Source organism: Babylonia areolata, chromosome 35 (assembly GCF_041734735.1).
Source record: "Babylonia areolata isolate BAREFJ2019XMU chromosome 35, ASM4173473v1, whole genome shotgun sequence".
NCBI lineage: Eukaryota > Metazoa > Mollusca > Gastropoda > Neogastropoda > Buccinidae > Babylonia > Babylonia areolata.
In genome coordinates this window covers 8,803,097-8,818,184 of record NC_134910.1, presented here as the reverse complement: position 1 = coordinate 8,818,184, position 15,088 = coordinate 8,803,097, and the positions used below count along the sequence as shown (strand labels likewise).

At 45.9% G+C, this 15,088-nt stretch overlaps 1 protein-coding gene across 1 annotated transcript in view; it reads left to right on the top strand.

The window, feature by feature from the left end:
* The window catches only part of LOC143277791 (uncharacterized), a 63,330-nt gene extending 51,906 nt beyond the window's left edge, over nt 1–11,424 (top strand). Inside the window, exons 14-16 of the mRNA XM_076582693.1 lie at nt 4,146–4,328; nt 6,003–6,210; nt 11,272–11,424. Of these exons, the coding sequence (XP_076438808.1) occupies nt 4,146–4,328; nt 6,003–6,210; nt 11,272–11,408 (528 nt within the window). The 3' untranslated portion in view covers nt 11,409–11,424. The remainder of the gene's footprint in view (nt 1–4,145; nt 4,329–6,002; nt 6,211–11,271) is intronic.
* Nucleotides 11,425–15,088: the final 3,664 nt, after the last annotated feature.

Sequence of the window (15,088 nt, the reverse complement as noted above, 5' to 3'; positions counted from 1 at the left end):
TTGTAATATTTTGATGATGCTAATTGCGATGAAACGCTGCTATTGTCGTCTCTATCGCCGTTCGCGTGGAGAGAGTTAATCCCCTGAACATCGTCCACTGCCCAGGTCAGCTACCAAACATTAACTCACTCCATACGAACGGCGAAAGAGACGACGTTAACAGCGTTTCACCCCAATTACCACCCTCAAAATATTGCAAGTGGAAGGCTCTTATACTGAAGAGGTGAATGTTGACAAAGAATACCACAATTCTGACGACGGAAGCTAAAGGTTGGGTCATTCAGACACCCACTGGACATCCGAGGGGTCTGTGTAGAGGAGAAGAGAGGACTGGCCGTACTGAGTGAGTCAACATCATTATTTTTCACAGGAACGAAGACAAGTCTCAGCGGCGGGGAGGGTAGGGTGGAGGTGGCGAAGTGGCTGGGTGGGTGGGTGGGTGGTGGGAATAGTAGGGTGGGGGTAGGAGGGGTGGGTGGTGGGGGGGGGGAGGAGGAGAAACTGGAAGAGGAATTAAGTGGGTTCCGATTATGACGGTTACCTACCCCTTGTCTGTATCCCCTGACTCTGCTGCTGCCCTGCTGATGTTGCCTCTCATTCTGTGTTTTGTCACGTTTTCTCGACGAAAGAAAAAAAATGAAAGCCGACAAAGAATGAATATAAGAATGACGGGCGCAATAGCCGAGTGGTTAAAGCGTTGGACTGTCAATCTGAGGGTCCCGGGTTCGAATCACGGTGACGGCGCCTGGTGGGTAAAGGGTGGAGATTTTTACGATCTCCAAGGTCAACATATGTGCAGACCTGCTAGTGCCTGAACCCCTTTCGTCTGTAAATGCATGCAGAAGATCAAATGCGCACGTTAAAGATCCTGTAATCCATGTCAGCGTTCGGTGGGTTATGGAAACAAGAACATACCCAGCATGCACACCCCCGAAAGCGGAGTATGGCTGCCTACATGGCGGGGTAAAAACGGTCATGCACGTAAAAGCCCACTCGTGTACATGCGAGTGAACGTGGGAGTTGCAGCCCACGAACGCTGAAGAAGAAGAAGAATATAAAAATGAAAAGAAGCAAAAACAACAACAACGACAACAACAACAGCAAACAACTGGTGTCAGCTTTCTATAATACTATTGATAAAAAATCTTTTCATTTAAATTTCCATCGAGAGAGAGAGAGAGAGAGAGAGAGAGAGAGAGAGAGAGGAAGAGAGAGAGAAGATCCTAGCCCAGAGAAAGAGAGAGAGAGAGAGGAAGAGAGAGAGAAGATCCTAGCCCAGAGAAAGAGAGAGAGAGAGAGGAAGAGAGAGAGAAGATCATAGCCCAGAGAAAGAGAGAGAGAGAGAGGAAGAGAGAGAGAAGATCATAGCCCAGAGAAAGAGAGAGAGAGAGAGGAAGAGAGAGAGAAGATCCTAGCCCAGAGAAAGAGAGAGAGAGAGGAAGAGAGAGAGAAGATCACAGCCCAGAGAAAGAGAGAGAGAGAGGAAGAGAGAGAGAAGATCATAGCCCAGAGAAAGAGAGAGAGAGAGAGAGGAAGAGAGAGAGAAGATCATAGCCCAGAGAAAGAGAGAGAGGAAGAGAGAAGATCCTAGCCCAGAGAAAGAGAGAGAGAGAGAGAGGAAGAGAGAGAGAAGATCCTAGTCCAGAGAAAGAGAGAGAGAGAGAGAGGAAGAGAGAGAGAAGATCGTAGCCCAGATGTCCTCGTGTCTTCGTTTTTTCTCTCTCTGCCTCTCCCCACCCCCTCCTTCTCAACAAAAACAAGAAGCAAACAAACAAAAAATAGATAAATAGATATGTAAGATAAAGTAAATAAAAAAACCCAAACAAACAAACCTGGGTGAATCTTTAGTAGCCTCTGCGGTTTGCAATTATTACACAGGTGGTACGAAGCGGAACGGGACAATCCTACATACTGTGTGTGTGTGTGTGTGTGTGTGTGTGTGTGTGTGTGTGTGTGTGTGTGTGTGTGTGTTTGTGTGTTCTTGAGTTCTTTGTGTGCAACTGACGTGTTAATGTAAAAAAACACACACAAAAAACCAGCAAACTTTGAGAGGTTTGAAAGCGCTATTTGGATGTACTTTTTCTCTCACCCCCCCCCCCCACCCCTTCCCTCTTTCTTTCCCGGCACTGTTCATTACTTTGTTGTGTCCTGGTAAAAATCCGCATTATGGTTGGTCACTAGCTATATAAACTGGCCCCTCACCTCAGGATAAAGCAGTTAGCTGTGGTGGGTGACGGCCATGTTTTGAGGAAGGAACGAACCAATCACGCCCACAGAAACTGTTCATGTTGCCAGTACTAGTAATGTATTTTGTATTTGTATTTTGTATTTCTTTTTATCACAACAGTTTTCTCTGTGTGAAATTCGGGCTGCTCTCCCCAGGGAGAGCGCGTCGCTATACTACAGCGCCACCCATTTTTTTTGTTGTTGTTGTATTTTTCCTGCGTGCAGTTTTATTTGTTTTTCCTATTGACGTGGATTTTTCTACAGAATTTTGCCAGGAACAACCCTTTCGTTGCCGTGGGTTCTTTTACGTGCGCTAAGTGCATGCTGCACACGGGACCTCGGTTTATCGTCTCATCCGAATGACTAGCGTCCAGGCCACCACTCAAGGTCTAGTGGAGGGGGAGAAAATATCGGCGGCTGAGCCGTGATTGGAACCAGCGCGCTCAGATTCACTCGCTTCCTAGGCGGACGCGTTACCTCTAGGCCATCACTCCACTCCACTAATGTAGGAGACCAGAACGAAGTTTCGGTCCTGAGTTCGATCCTTGTCTCAATCTTTTAGGGTTAACTCTTTCCATGCGAACGGCGAAAGAGACGACGTTAACAGCGTTTCACCCCAGTTACCATCATCAAAATATTGCAAGCGGAAGGCTCTTATACTGAAGACGTGAATGTTGACAAAGAATACCACAATTCTGACGACGGAAGCTAAAGGTTGGGTCATTCAGACACCCACTGGACATCCGAGGGGTCTGTGTAGAGGAGAAGAGAGGACTGGCCGTACTGAGTGAGTTAAGGGTGGAGATTTTTCCCCCTCCCCCCGATCTCTCAGGTCAACAGATGTACAGACTCGCTAGTGACTGAACCCCCATTTGTGTGTGTATATACCTGCAGAAGACCAAATACGCACGTTAAAGATAACCTGTAACCCGTGTCAACGTTCGGTGGGTTATTTGAAACAAGAATATACCCAGCATACACCCATCCCTCCCGAAGTCGGAGTATGGCTGCATACATCACTCACTCACTCATTCCCTCGACCGCTGGGGTCGTTGGGGGGGACATGAGGAAGATGTCATAGCTCGCCACGCCGTTCTGTTGGTAGCAGTCGTGAGGAGATCTGGCATCGTCATTTTGGTCCATTCCTTGACGTTGTCGGACCAGCTCTTTCTCTGCCGCCCCCGTCTGCGCCCTCCCTCTACAGTCCCTTGCAGGATGGTTTTGGAGAGGGTGTTATGTCGTATGACGTGACCAAACCATGCCATCTTCCGTCGTTTGACAGTCGCCAGCAGTGGTTCTTGGGGCCCAACAAGGCTGCTGACCAGGTTCCACACATAGTCATTGGTCTTGTGCTCCTTGTAGGAGATGTGTAGTAGTCTCCTCAAGCACTTGGTTTCGAATACATGTCGGCGGTAAATAAACAAAACGGCCATGCTTGAAAATGGCACATATCTGTGTGAGTGTGTGTGTGTGTGTTTACCTGTGCGTGACCGAAGCCTTGAAGAATGGCGCAGGAAACGAATGATGAGCGCCCAATGGCAGCTGTCAGTCGACTCTACTACCCAGGTAGGCAGTCTCTTTATGCAAAGGACTCATTAACACGCTCAGTCTATAACCGAGGATAGGTGCTATATAAGTACCCATATCATTATGATTATCAGACAACGACACCACCTGTTACGTTGGTAAAACAGTATTTGCTGTGGTGGACACCACCTGTTACGTTGGTAAAACAGTTTTTGCTGTGGTGGACACCACCTGTTACGTTGGTAAAACAGTTTTTGCTGTGGTGGACACCACCTGTTACGTTGGTAAAACAGTATTTGCTGTGGTGGAAGTTAACTTAAGTTCGTTACGTTCTTCCACAAGAGTACGTACGTATACCCCCCCTTATCCATCCAAACCCGTTCACTTTGCAGCTTCAGTTTGGAAAGGGGGAGGTGGAGGTAGGGGTGGTGCTGCTGGAGGCGGCGAATTTGACGTCATCGGTCATGACGTCACCGCGGCAGGAGACGTCACTGGTGGTGGCGGTGGCGCGCGTCATGGATGCCGTCACTCAGCGTGAGCTGACCGTTCGTCTGCCCGCTGGCAACGACACACTGGTAGGGATGTGTGTGTGTGTGTGTGTGTGTGTGGAGTGAAGGAGGGATGGGGGGGGGGGGGGCCGCTGTAGTCTGCGCTGTCCTAGACAATGACTTCTGGTTTGGAGCCCTTATCTGTGACAACGCACACCCAGGTCAAATATTTGAACCCTGGAACAGATGCCAAATGGAGAAGATCCGAAACGAAGATCTGTGGGAGCGAGCGGGACAGGAACCAGTGGCCAAGCAGATACTGTGGTGGAAGTGGGGCTGCATCGGACACACCCTCAGGAAGCCAGCGTCCAGCATCACACGCCAAGCCCTGACCTGGAACCCGCAGGGAAAGAGGAAGAGAGGCCGGCCTCGCAACAGCTGGAGGCGAGATACCGAGGCAGAGCTGAAGCAGCAAGGGACCAACTGGACTGGAATGGCCAGAACAGCCCAGAACAGAGTGCGATGGCGAGGGGTCGTCGATGGCTTATGCTCCACCAGGAGCGATGGGCAAAATGAATGAATGACAGATGCTAAAGACTGCCCGTTGACTTTGATTATCAGTTCTCTCATGCCGTTGGTGTTGTTCGTCGTGGTCTTCTGTCTTTTCTGCACTGACTGTTTGTGTAGTTTTCTTTTTTTCTTTTTCTTTTTTTTGTTTTTGTTCTTGTTTTTTCTTTTTTTCCATTCCGTATGCCTAGAGGGCCGGGCGATGTCAAGTCTTTTACAAGGATCAGCTGACCGCTAAAAAAAAAAAAAGAAAAAAAAAAAAAAAGCCTCAGCATTCGTTTCCTTCCTATCTAGACTCGAACGCTCGTATGTGTGCGTTACCTGAAATCTGATTGAATGACACAGGGAAATGAATGATGAGCGCCCAATGGCAGCCGTCAGTCGGCTCTACTAACGCAGGTAGGCAACCTGTTGTGTAAATGACCCCGTGTTTGTAAAGCGCTTAGAGCTTGGTCTCCGACCTAGGATAGGCAGCTATGTAAAGTATCCCTATAAATCAATCAGTCTGTTGAGCTGAGTAATATGCACGTACCCAGTTAACATCCCGAGACTGGGACGAAACTTGTTGTCTCTCTGTGTGTCTCTGTCTCTGTCTCCCTTTCTCTCTCTCTCCCTCTCTCTCTGTCTGTCTGTCTCTCTGTCTCTCTCTTCTGTTCTCTCTTGTCCCACTCTGTCACCCCCATCACATCTCTCTCTCTCTCTGTCTCTCTCTGTGCACAGAACAGTGGAAGAGTGTGTGTGTGTGTGTGTGTGTGTGTGTGTGTGTTTGTGAGGAGGGGGGGAGAGAGGGGGGGTGGCTTTTGTTTTTCGACTTGTGTTAGTACTCGTAAAACGTGTTCAGTTTTTTTTTTTTTTTTTTTTTTTTTTCATCATTTCGTGTATGTTGTGTTGTTGTTTTTCGTTGATGTAGCGTTTATTGATGAATTTGTTTGTATCTTGTTTATTATTTTTTTGTTTGCATTTCTTTTTCTTTGTTCATTGTATGTTTGAAAGATATAGATATATTCTTGTCAGCAGTTTTATTACTCATCTGAATGTGAACTTTCTAAGTGACCTTACTGATTCTGTTTTGATGATTTTCGATGTGGAGTGGGTTGATTTTGAACGGTGTGTGTGTGTGTGCGTGTGTGTGTGTGTGTGCGTGCGTGCGCGCGTGCGTGCATGCGTGTGCGTGCATGCGCGAATATTTTGCAGATTTTGAGAGCTTCTGCCACAAGTGTTACCACCACCACCACCACCTCTACCACTGCCACAGCTACCACCACCACCACCACCACCATCTCTTCCACAACCTCCACAACTACCACTACTGCTACTGCTTCTGCTACTATAGATGCTACAACTACTTCTACACGTGAAAAGAATCCAGTCTGCTCTCCACAATTTTCGGGTTATACTCGCGGTAAGCCCACTGGTGTTTTATAGTTCATGTTTGTTTCTTGTTTGTTGACTTGTATTGTATTGTATTGTATTGTATTTCTCTTTTTATCACAACAGTTTTCTCTGTGTGAAATTCGGGCTGCTCTTCTCAGGGTGAGCGCGTCGCTACACTACAGCGCCACCCCTTTTTTTTTTTCTTTTTTTTTTCCTGCGTGCAGTTTTATTTGTTTTTCCTATCGAAGTGGATTTTTCTACAGAATTTTGCCATGAACAACCCTTTTGTTGCCGTGGGTTCTTTTGCGTGCGCTAAGTGCATGCTGCACACGGGACCTTGGTTTATCGTCTCATCCGAATGACTAGCAGTCCAGACCACCACTCAAGGTCTAGTGGAGGGGGTGAAAATATCGGCGGCTGAGCCGTGATTCGAACCAGCGCTCAAATTCTCTCGCTTCCAAGGCGGACGCGTTACCTCTAGGCCATCACTCCACAATCACTTAAGTGATTATTTATTTTTTTGTTTGGTTACGTATATTTTTGTTCAGTTACGTAATTATCAATTTGCTTGCTGCTTTCTTATGTCTCTGTGAATCTTATTTCTGGCCGATTTTGTTTGATCTGTTACCACATGGGTTGGATGATTGTGAAATTGAAAGTGATTTCGCATCGTTCAACAAAGCATATAAAATTATATATATATATATATATCCAAAGAGTACAAGAAACATAAGTGCTTCCAACCGAAGAATCCAGCATGTGAGTCTTGCCTCATATCTATCGTTCAAGTTCCTGTGAATGATATACGCTTGTCTTGGAAGTCTAGACCTGTCCTTTTTTTGAATGAGAGAGAGAGAGAGAGAGAGAGAGAGAGAGAGAGAGAGAGAGAATGACAAATGTTTTATTGGGGGGTAGAATGTACAAGCTGGAAGCTTCTTATTTACACTGTGCACTCACGCACGCATACACATACATGATGATGGAGTCTCCCGTCGGACCGACGGATGAGTAGGCAGGCAGGCTTATCTGTCGGTGTGCGCCCTCACATGGGAGAAGAGGCCGATTCTGGATGCGCATACACACACACACATACGCACAATATAATAAATGAAATAAGTGTGAATGAATAAATGACATAAAACAAAATCAAATAGATAATATACATAGATGGATGAATCAAAGAATATAATTACGGGAACATCATGAACATCATACAAAAACAATAACTTCAAGGAAATCTTCAAACACACACTTGCGTGTGCTCACACATACATCGTACACATGGACATGAACACACAAAGACGTACACATGCACACGCATAGAGAGAGAGACAGAGAGAGAGAGAGAGAGAGAGAGAGAGAGAGAGAGAGACATTTCGTAAACACCATCACCCAGAACCATCTTGTGAAAGAAATCCTACTCACGATCCCAATTCCCCCCCAAAACAGCTGTGCCAGTAACAAAAAGTCAGCTTCGTGTTCAGGTGATCCTCAGGATATCATCAGCGATTTAGTATTCCCCCCCCCCCTCCAAAAAAAAATCTCTTTCTCTCTCCCTGTGGTGTGTGTGTGTGTGTGTCTCTCTCTCTCTCTCTCTCTCTCTCTCTCTCTCTCTCTCTCTATATATATATATATATATATATATATCTGTGTGTGTGTGTGTGTGTGTGTGTGTGTGTGTGTGTGTGTGTGTACAAAAAGAGATTTTTTTCCGGAATGCCAAATTTATATATATATATATATAAAGAGAGAAAGAGAGAGAGAGAGAACTGGCAGACTAAAACCTCATTCAACCAAGGACAATAATCACCCCAGACTGTAACTCCGGTAGATGTAACCGGTGATAAGATATGATTGGATCCATAAAACCCCGTTCACGCAAGAAACCAAATAGGTGGACATCATTTTGTTTCAGCAATCAAACCCCGTCTGGGTCACATTATCCGGTAGCAATAATTCCGTGGGAAAAGACACAAAACGATAAAAGACTATTGCTTAACAGAGCAGTGATTGGACGGTTTGGGTGGAAAGGTGGCAGAGTGGATTAACTCTCTCCATACGAACGGCGAAAGAGACGACGTTAACAGCGTTTCACCCCAATTACCACCATCAAAATATTGCAAGTGGAACGCTCTCATACTGAAGAGGTGAATGTTGACAAAGAATACCACAATTCTGACGACGGAAGCTAAAGGTTGGGTCATTGAGACACCCACTGGACATCGAGGGGTCTGTGTAGAGGAGAAGAGAGGACTGGCCGTACTGAGTTAACGCCTGTTGATATTTTTGCCAGTACAATGTCCGGGATTGTCCGGATTCGAACTCCAGTCTCGCCCTTTCTCCCAAGTTTGACTGGGAAATCAAACCCAGCGTCTAGTCCTTCGGATGAGACGATAAACCTTCTTCTTCTTCTTCTTCCGCGTTCCCTGGCCACGCTAGATTTTCAGTCCGGTCAGGACAACGAAGTCCGCGGTCCGTCGCAGGGACCCCACCGGTCCCCACAGTTTCTCTTGGAGCTCCACCGGGCTGGGCCATGCCTGGCGTCTCAGAGCGTCGAAGGTGGGGGCAGGACTGCAGTATATGGGACGGGGTCTGTGGGCCTGTGCCACAAGGGCACTGGACAGTATTTGATATCTTCAGACGGTAGAGGTGGGAGAGGAGCTGACAGTGTCCCGTTCGCAGTCTGAAGATTGTGACCTGTGCCGCTCTGTCCAGCTCATGGATGCCGTCCTTTTCGTCTTCCGTCGCGATGTCCAGACGTTGGCGCCATGCTTTCCTGAAGCTGTCTGTCAGTATCGTTTTTGACTGAGACGATAAAGCGAGGTCCCGTGTGCAGCACGCACTCGGCGAACTGAAAAGAAAAGAAAAAAACCCTCTAAAAATGTGTATGTGTCACTGTGATTATTTAGTGTGTGCGTTACTATCTAATACATTCGGCAGGTTGCCGGCGGCTTGGTCCAAACCGTTGCTCGCAAACAAATCAAGGGGAAGTACCCAGTTCCTTCATTACTAAGGGAAGCCACTGTAGTCAAAGATGGCACCTCGTGATCAATGTCGTCAAGTGTTACATCCCCCTTTCTTTTAAAATAAATTGTTTTTACAAGTCTAATTTGAGTGTTTTTTTTTCACTGGTCGGCCACATCTTGTTTTGAAGGTGTTGGTGCATGAAACCATCGCATTTTGTGGTAGTGAAGAGTTGGTTTCGCTTTCATCTTGATCCTCATCTGGCTCTGGATCTGGTTTGTATATAAGTAGTGGTTCATAAGTTGTATAACACGAATGTTCGGGGTGAGTCACATTGGTTGATGGGGTCTGGTTGAGCCTCAGGAAGCGTTGATTTCTTCTATAGGTCCGGCCATCAGGTGTCCTAATATGGTAGGACCTCGGTGTTTTGTTTTCTTTGGTGACAGACGCTGGTTGCCATTTTTCACCTTTTGACAACTGAACAAAACCTTCGTCACCAGATTTTAGTGCTGGCAATGGGCGTGTTGAACGATCAGAGTATTTCTTCCACTTCTGACACCATCTCAAAATGTGTATGTGTTAACGTGATTATTTATTGTGTGCGTTACTATCTAATAACTTCGGCAGGTTGCCGGCGACTTGGTCCCAACCATTGCTCGCAAACAAATCCAGGGGATTTATTAAGGGAAGTCACTGCAGTCAAAGATTGCACCTCGCGATCGATGTCGTCAAGTGTTCGATGTCGTCAAGTGTTACAGAACCCATGGCAACAATAAGTGTGGTCCTCTAGCAAATCTCTGTAGAAGAACCCCACTCTGATAGGTCTCTCTCTCTCTCTCTCTGTCTGTCTCTCTGTCTCTCTCTCTCTGTCTCTCTCTCTCTCTGTGTGTGTCTCTCTCCCTGTCTCTCTGTCTGTCTGTCTGTCTCTCTGTCTCTGTTTCTCTCTCTCTCTCTCTCTCTGTCTCTCCTACAAAGCTTGAATATAAGCATGTGCAGGCACTCAGGGCCTGACAAAACGTGTTGGGTTGGTATATTGTATTGTATTTCTCTCTTTTTTTTTCAATTTTTTTTTTATCACAACAGATTTCTCTGTGTGAAATTCGGGGCTGCTCTCCGCAGGGAGAGCGCGTCGCTACACTGCAGCGCCAACCCCCCCCCCCCCCCCCCCCCCCCCCCCCCCCCGTCCCCCCGCCCCCCCTCCCCCCTTTTTTTTTCTTCCCTCCGTGCATTTTTTTTTTTTAATTTGTTTGTCCTATCGAGAATGTATATGCTGTCGGTCAGGCATCTGCTTAGCAGATGTGATGGAGCGAATAGGATTTTTGTATTTTGTATTTTCATTTATTATTATTATTATTATTTTATTTTATTTATTTATTTATTTATTTTGCTGTCCCCCCATGTGCGCCGTTTCAGTGGCATTTCTCCCACACGGATCGTTCCGGGTTCCCCATGCACACTCCATATCCGGATTCGTCCGTCACGGTCCTATAGCGTCGACAGTCCACCGGGGAACCATCCACCGATGTTTATTGTTAGGTCGACGGGCGCAGTAGGCGAAGGCGAGTGGTTAAAGCGGCTGAGGGCCCCTGGGATCGATTCTCGGTAATGGCGCCTGGTGGGGGTAAAGGGTGGAGATTTTTTTTCCGATCTCCTAGGTCAACATAGTTATGTGCAGCAGACCTGCTTGTGCCTGAACCTCCTTTTGTGTGTGTGTATACGCAAGCAGAAGATCAAATACGCGCCTTACAAATCATATAATCCATGTCAGCGTTCGGTGTGTTATGGAAATAAGAACATACCCAGCATGCGAACCCACGAAAACGGAGTATGGCTGCCTACATGGTAGGGTTAAAAAAACAACAACAAACAAAACAAAAAAAAAAAAAAAAAAAAGACGGTCGTAGACGTAAAAGCCCACTCGTGTACCAACGAGTGAACGTGGGAAGTTGCAGCCCACGAACGAAGAAGTAGTTAGGTCGCCAAGGAGGCCACACACCAAGGGCATATGGTTTTGTCCGAACGCAGTGATGTCTCTTTGAGAAACTGAAGCTTAAAACTGAAACTTGCTGGGTTAAAAAAAAAAAAATTATGATTGTTCTTTTTTTCTTTTTTTTTTTAATTCCAGGCGACGTTGCTGGCGTGGCGATGGGCATGGCGTTTGCTGGCTATGTGCTGGCCATGGTGGCAGCAGCGCTGAGGGCCAGGGTTTGCTCCCTTCCCTCGCCCCCTGCCTACGTGAGAGAACGTCTGGAGATGTCTTGACCACCCTGAAGGCATGGCGGCGGGGCTCTTTGTAGTGTGTGTGTGTGTGTGTGTGTGTGTGTAGTGTGTGTGTGTGTGTGTGTGTGTGTGTGTGTGTGTGTGTAGTGTGTGTGTGTGTGTGTAGTGTGTGTGTGTGTGTGTGTGTGTGTGTGTAGTGTGTGTGTGTGTGTGTGTGTGTTTCTCTCCCCCTTTCTCTGCCTCCTCGACACCCCCCTCCCCCCTCTCCCACACCCACTCTCTATCTTTCTTGTTATCTCTCCCCCTACCCCCTTATGTACCCCCGTCTGTCTCTGTCTGTCTCTGTCTCTCCCTGTCTCTCTCTGTCTCTGTCTCTTTGTCTCTGTCTGTCTCTGTCTCTGTCTCTCCCTGTCTCTCTCTGTCTCTATCTCTGTCTCTTGCCTCTCTCTGTCTCTATCTCTCTGTGTCTGTCTCTGTCTCTCCCTGTCTCTCTCTGTCTCTGTCTCTCTGTGTCTCTTTCTTCCTATCTCTGTCTCCGTCTCTCTCTGTCTCTGTCTCTCTGTCTCTTGCCTCTCTCTGTCTCTGTCTCTCTGTGTCTGTCTCTCTCTCTGTCTCTCTCTGTCTCACGCAACCAACGATAACAGGTGTTTAAAGTGTGCCGGGACAAACATCATTGAGAACGAAAGGCATTTTGTTTTTGATTGCCCAGCATTTTTATGCAGACATTCGCAGAGGGGGGGGGGGGGGGGGGCACAGCCTACAAAAAAATATTCAGTGAACTACCTTGCACAAGGAAAGAATTAAATCTCGTAGCAATACTGTCAACTGAACATGATATGAAACTATTTTGTCTCTCGACAAATTCATTGCAGAAGCTATCGATTTTCGTTAAAAAAAAAAAAATAAATAAATAAAAAAGGCAGAAAAAAAAGTTAAAAAACAACAACAACAACAACAAAAAAAAAAAAAAAACGAGAGAAAAATGTTAAAAAAAAAATTCCACCAGTATTTATTTTTTCATTTGGTTAACTTGTGGACAGGAATGTAAGGGCAAGGAACAGGAATTTGTTTTTTTTTTTTGTTTTTTTTTTCTCAGTAGCTATAACGTCGTCTTCAAAGCTTGAATAGATTGTATGATGATTGTATGCGGGACGATGATTATATATGTGTTGGTGCGTCTGCGTGTGGGTTCATGAGAGTGGTTTACGTGTTAGCGCGTGTGAGTGTTGATGAACATAGTATTATTTTTGGTTTGTGGCTGATTATATGTTATGGTTCTTGGAGACGACGTGTTTTATTGTCCGCCAACAATGTTGGTTGGCAGTGTGTCAGTGTGTATTGTAACCCAGTTTCCAAAAAAGGGGTATCTTTGCCAGAGGCAATAACATTTGTCAGTGTCAGTGTCACACACAGACATACACACACGCGCGCGCGCGCACGCACACACACACACACACACACACACACACACACACACACACACTCTCTCTCTCTCTCTGTCTCTGTCTCTCTCTCCTACAAATGATTGGTTCTCATTGTGCATTAACGATGATATGTATTTATCTTTTTTTTTTAATCAATTTTTTTTAATTAATTTATTTTTATTGTTATTTTATTTTATTTTTTCCTTTCTTTTTTTTAAATATTTATTTATTTATTTTATTTTATTTTTCTCAAGGCCTGACTAAGCGCGTTGGGTTACGCTGCTGGTCAGGCATCTGCTTGGCAGATGTGGTGTAGCGTATAATTATGGATTTGACCGAACGCAGTGACGCCTCCTTGAGCTACTGAACTGATACTGATACTGATACTGATGATATGACATTGCATTGTTACTCATCGGTGGACATTAGTTCAGTTAAGTCCTGTGTGTCTAATCTCTAGAAAACCGATTGAGCAATTAGCCCGACGAGCAGTGCTTAAATGATGGAACACTAAATAGCTAATGGAACACTAAATAGCTAATGGAACACTAAATAGCTACATGTGTTGAACAAGCAGAGAAAACAGAAACGAAAACAGTGTCAGTTTATTGATTTTTTTCTATTTCCTGGTTTTTAAAAGCAGTAAAAAGTCCGGAAATATTATGATGATGGAGTCTCCTGTCGGTCCGACGGATGAGTAGGCAGGCAGGCTTATCTGTCGGTGTGTGTCCTCATATGGGAGAAGAGGCCGATTCTGGATGCGCAGCACTTCCCACAGGTGTTGCAAGGGAAAACGTCTCCAGAAGTTGAGCCTTGCTTCCTTCGCTCACGCTTCTCCTGAATGGCCAGCATTCTCTTGTTTTCAAACGTCTTTATGCCACTAGAGGCACAGCATCCTCCAGCGAGAGCGGTCAAGGGCATCAGTTTCCCAGGAAGCGATGTCTATGTCACAGGCTTTGAGGTTTGTCTTCAAGGTGTTCTTGAAGCGCTTGCGGAAATATTAACATTGATAATAATACCCTATCAGTGTCTGACCACATGTGTAAAACATCACCTTGAAAGGTACTTCAGAACTACGAATTAAAAAAAAAAAAAAGTTCTTGAAACCCATGCTTCTATATAGTCTGTCATCATGTGCTTAAGTGTGTGAATGAGTAATTGATGTGTGAGCAATTTTGATTTCTCTCTGCTTAAGATTGAGGGTGATATCAATACTTTACTGTTGTTGTTATCATCATCATCATCATAATCATCATAATCATCATCATCATCATCATCATCATCATTATTATTATTATTGTTGTTGTTGTTGTTGTTGTTATCATTATTATTAATATTATTATTGTTATTATTGTTATTGCTATCATCATCATTGTCAGTAGTGACAGTATGATGATTATTTTTCTGTTATCATTAATAACTTTCATTATTATTGATGTTGTTATTACTATGATGATGATGATGATCATTATTGTTATTTCAAGCACCCATTCAGCTAGCTGTTGATTTCCTCCTTTACACCGATAACGAGATGAGACACGAGGCCAGTGGTCACGTTGTCCAGTGGTCACGTTGTTCAATGGGGGCCAGTGGTCACGTTATCCAATGGGGCCAGTGGTCACGTTGTCCAATGGTCACGTTATCCAATGGGGGCCAGTGGTCACGTTGTCCAATGGGGCCAGTGGTCACGTTGTCCAATGGTCACGTTATCCAATGGGGCCAGTGGTCACGTTGTCCAATGGTCACGTTATCCAATGGGGCCAGTGGTCACGTTATCCAATGGGGGCCAGTGGTCACGTTGTCCAATGGTCACGTTATCCAATGGGGCCAGTGGTCACGTTATCCAATGGGGCCAGTGGTCACGTTGTTCAATGGGGGCCAGTGGTCACGTTGTCCAATGGTCACGTTATCCAATGGGGGCCAGTGGTCACGTTGTCCAATGGGGCCAGTGGTCACGTTGTCCAATGGTCACGTTATCCAATGGGGCCAGTGGTCACGTTGTTCAATGGGGGCCAGTGGTCACGTTGTCCAATGGTCACGTTATCCAATGGGGGCCAGTGGTCACGTTGTCCAATGGGGCCAGTGGTCACGTTGTCCAATGGTCACGTTATCCAATGGGGCCAGTGGTCACGTTGTCCAATGGTCACGTTATCCAATGGGGGCCAGTGGTCACGTTGTCCAATGGGGCCAGTGGTCACGTTGTCCAATGGTCACGTTGTCCAATGGGGGCCAGTGGTCACGTTGTCCAATGGTCACGTTGTCCAATGGGGCCAGTGGTCACGTTGTCCAATGGGGGCC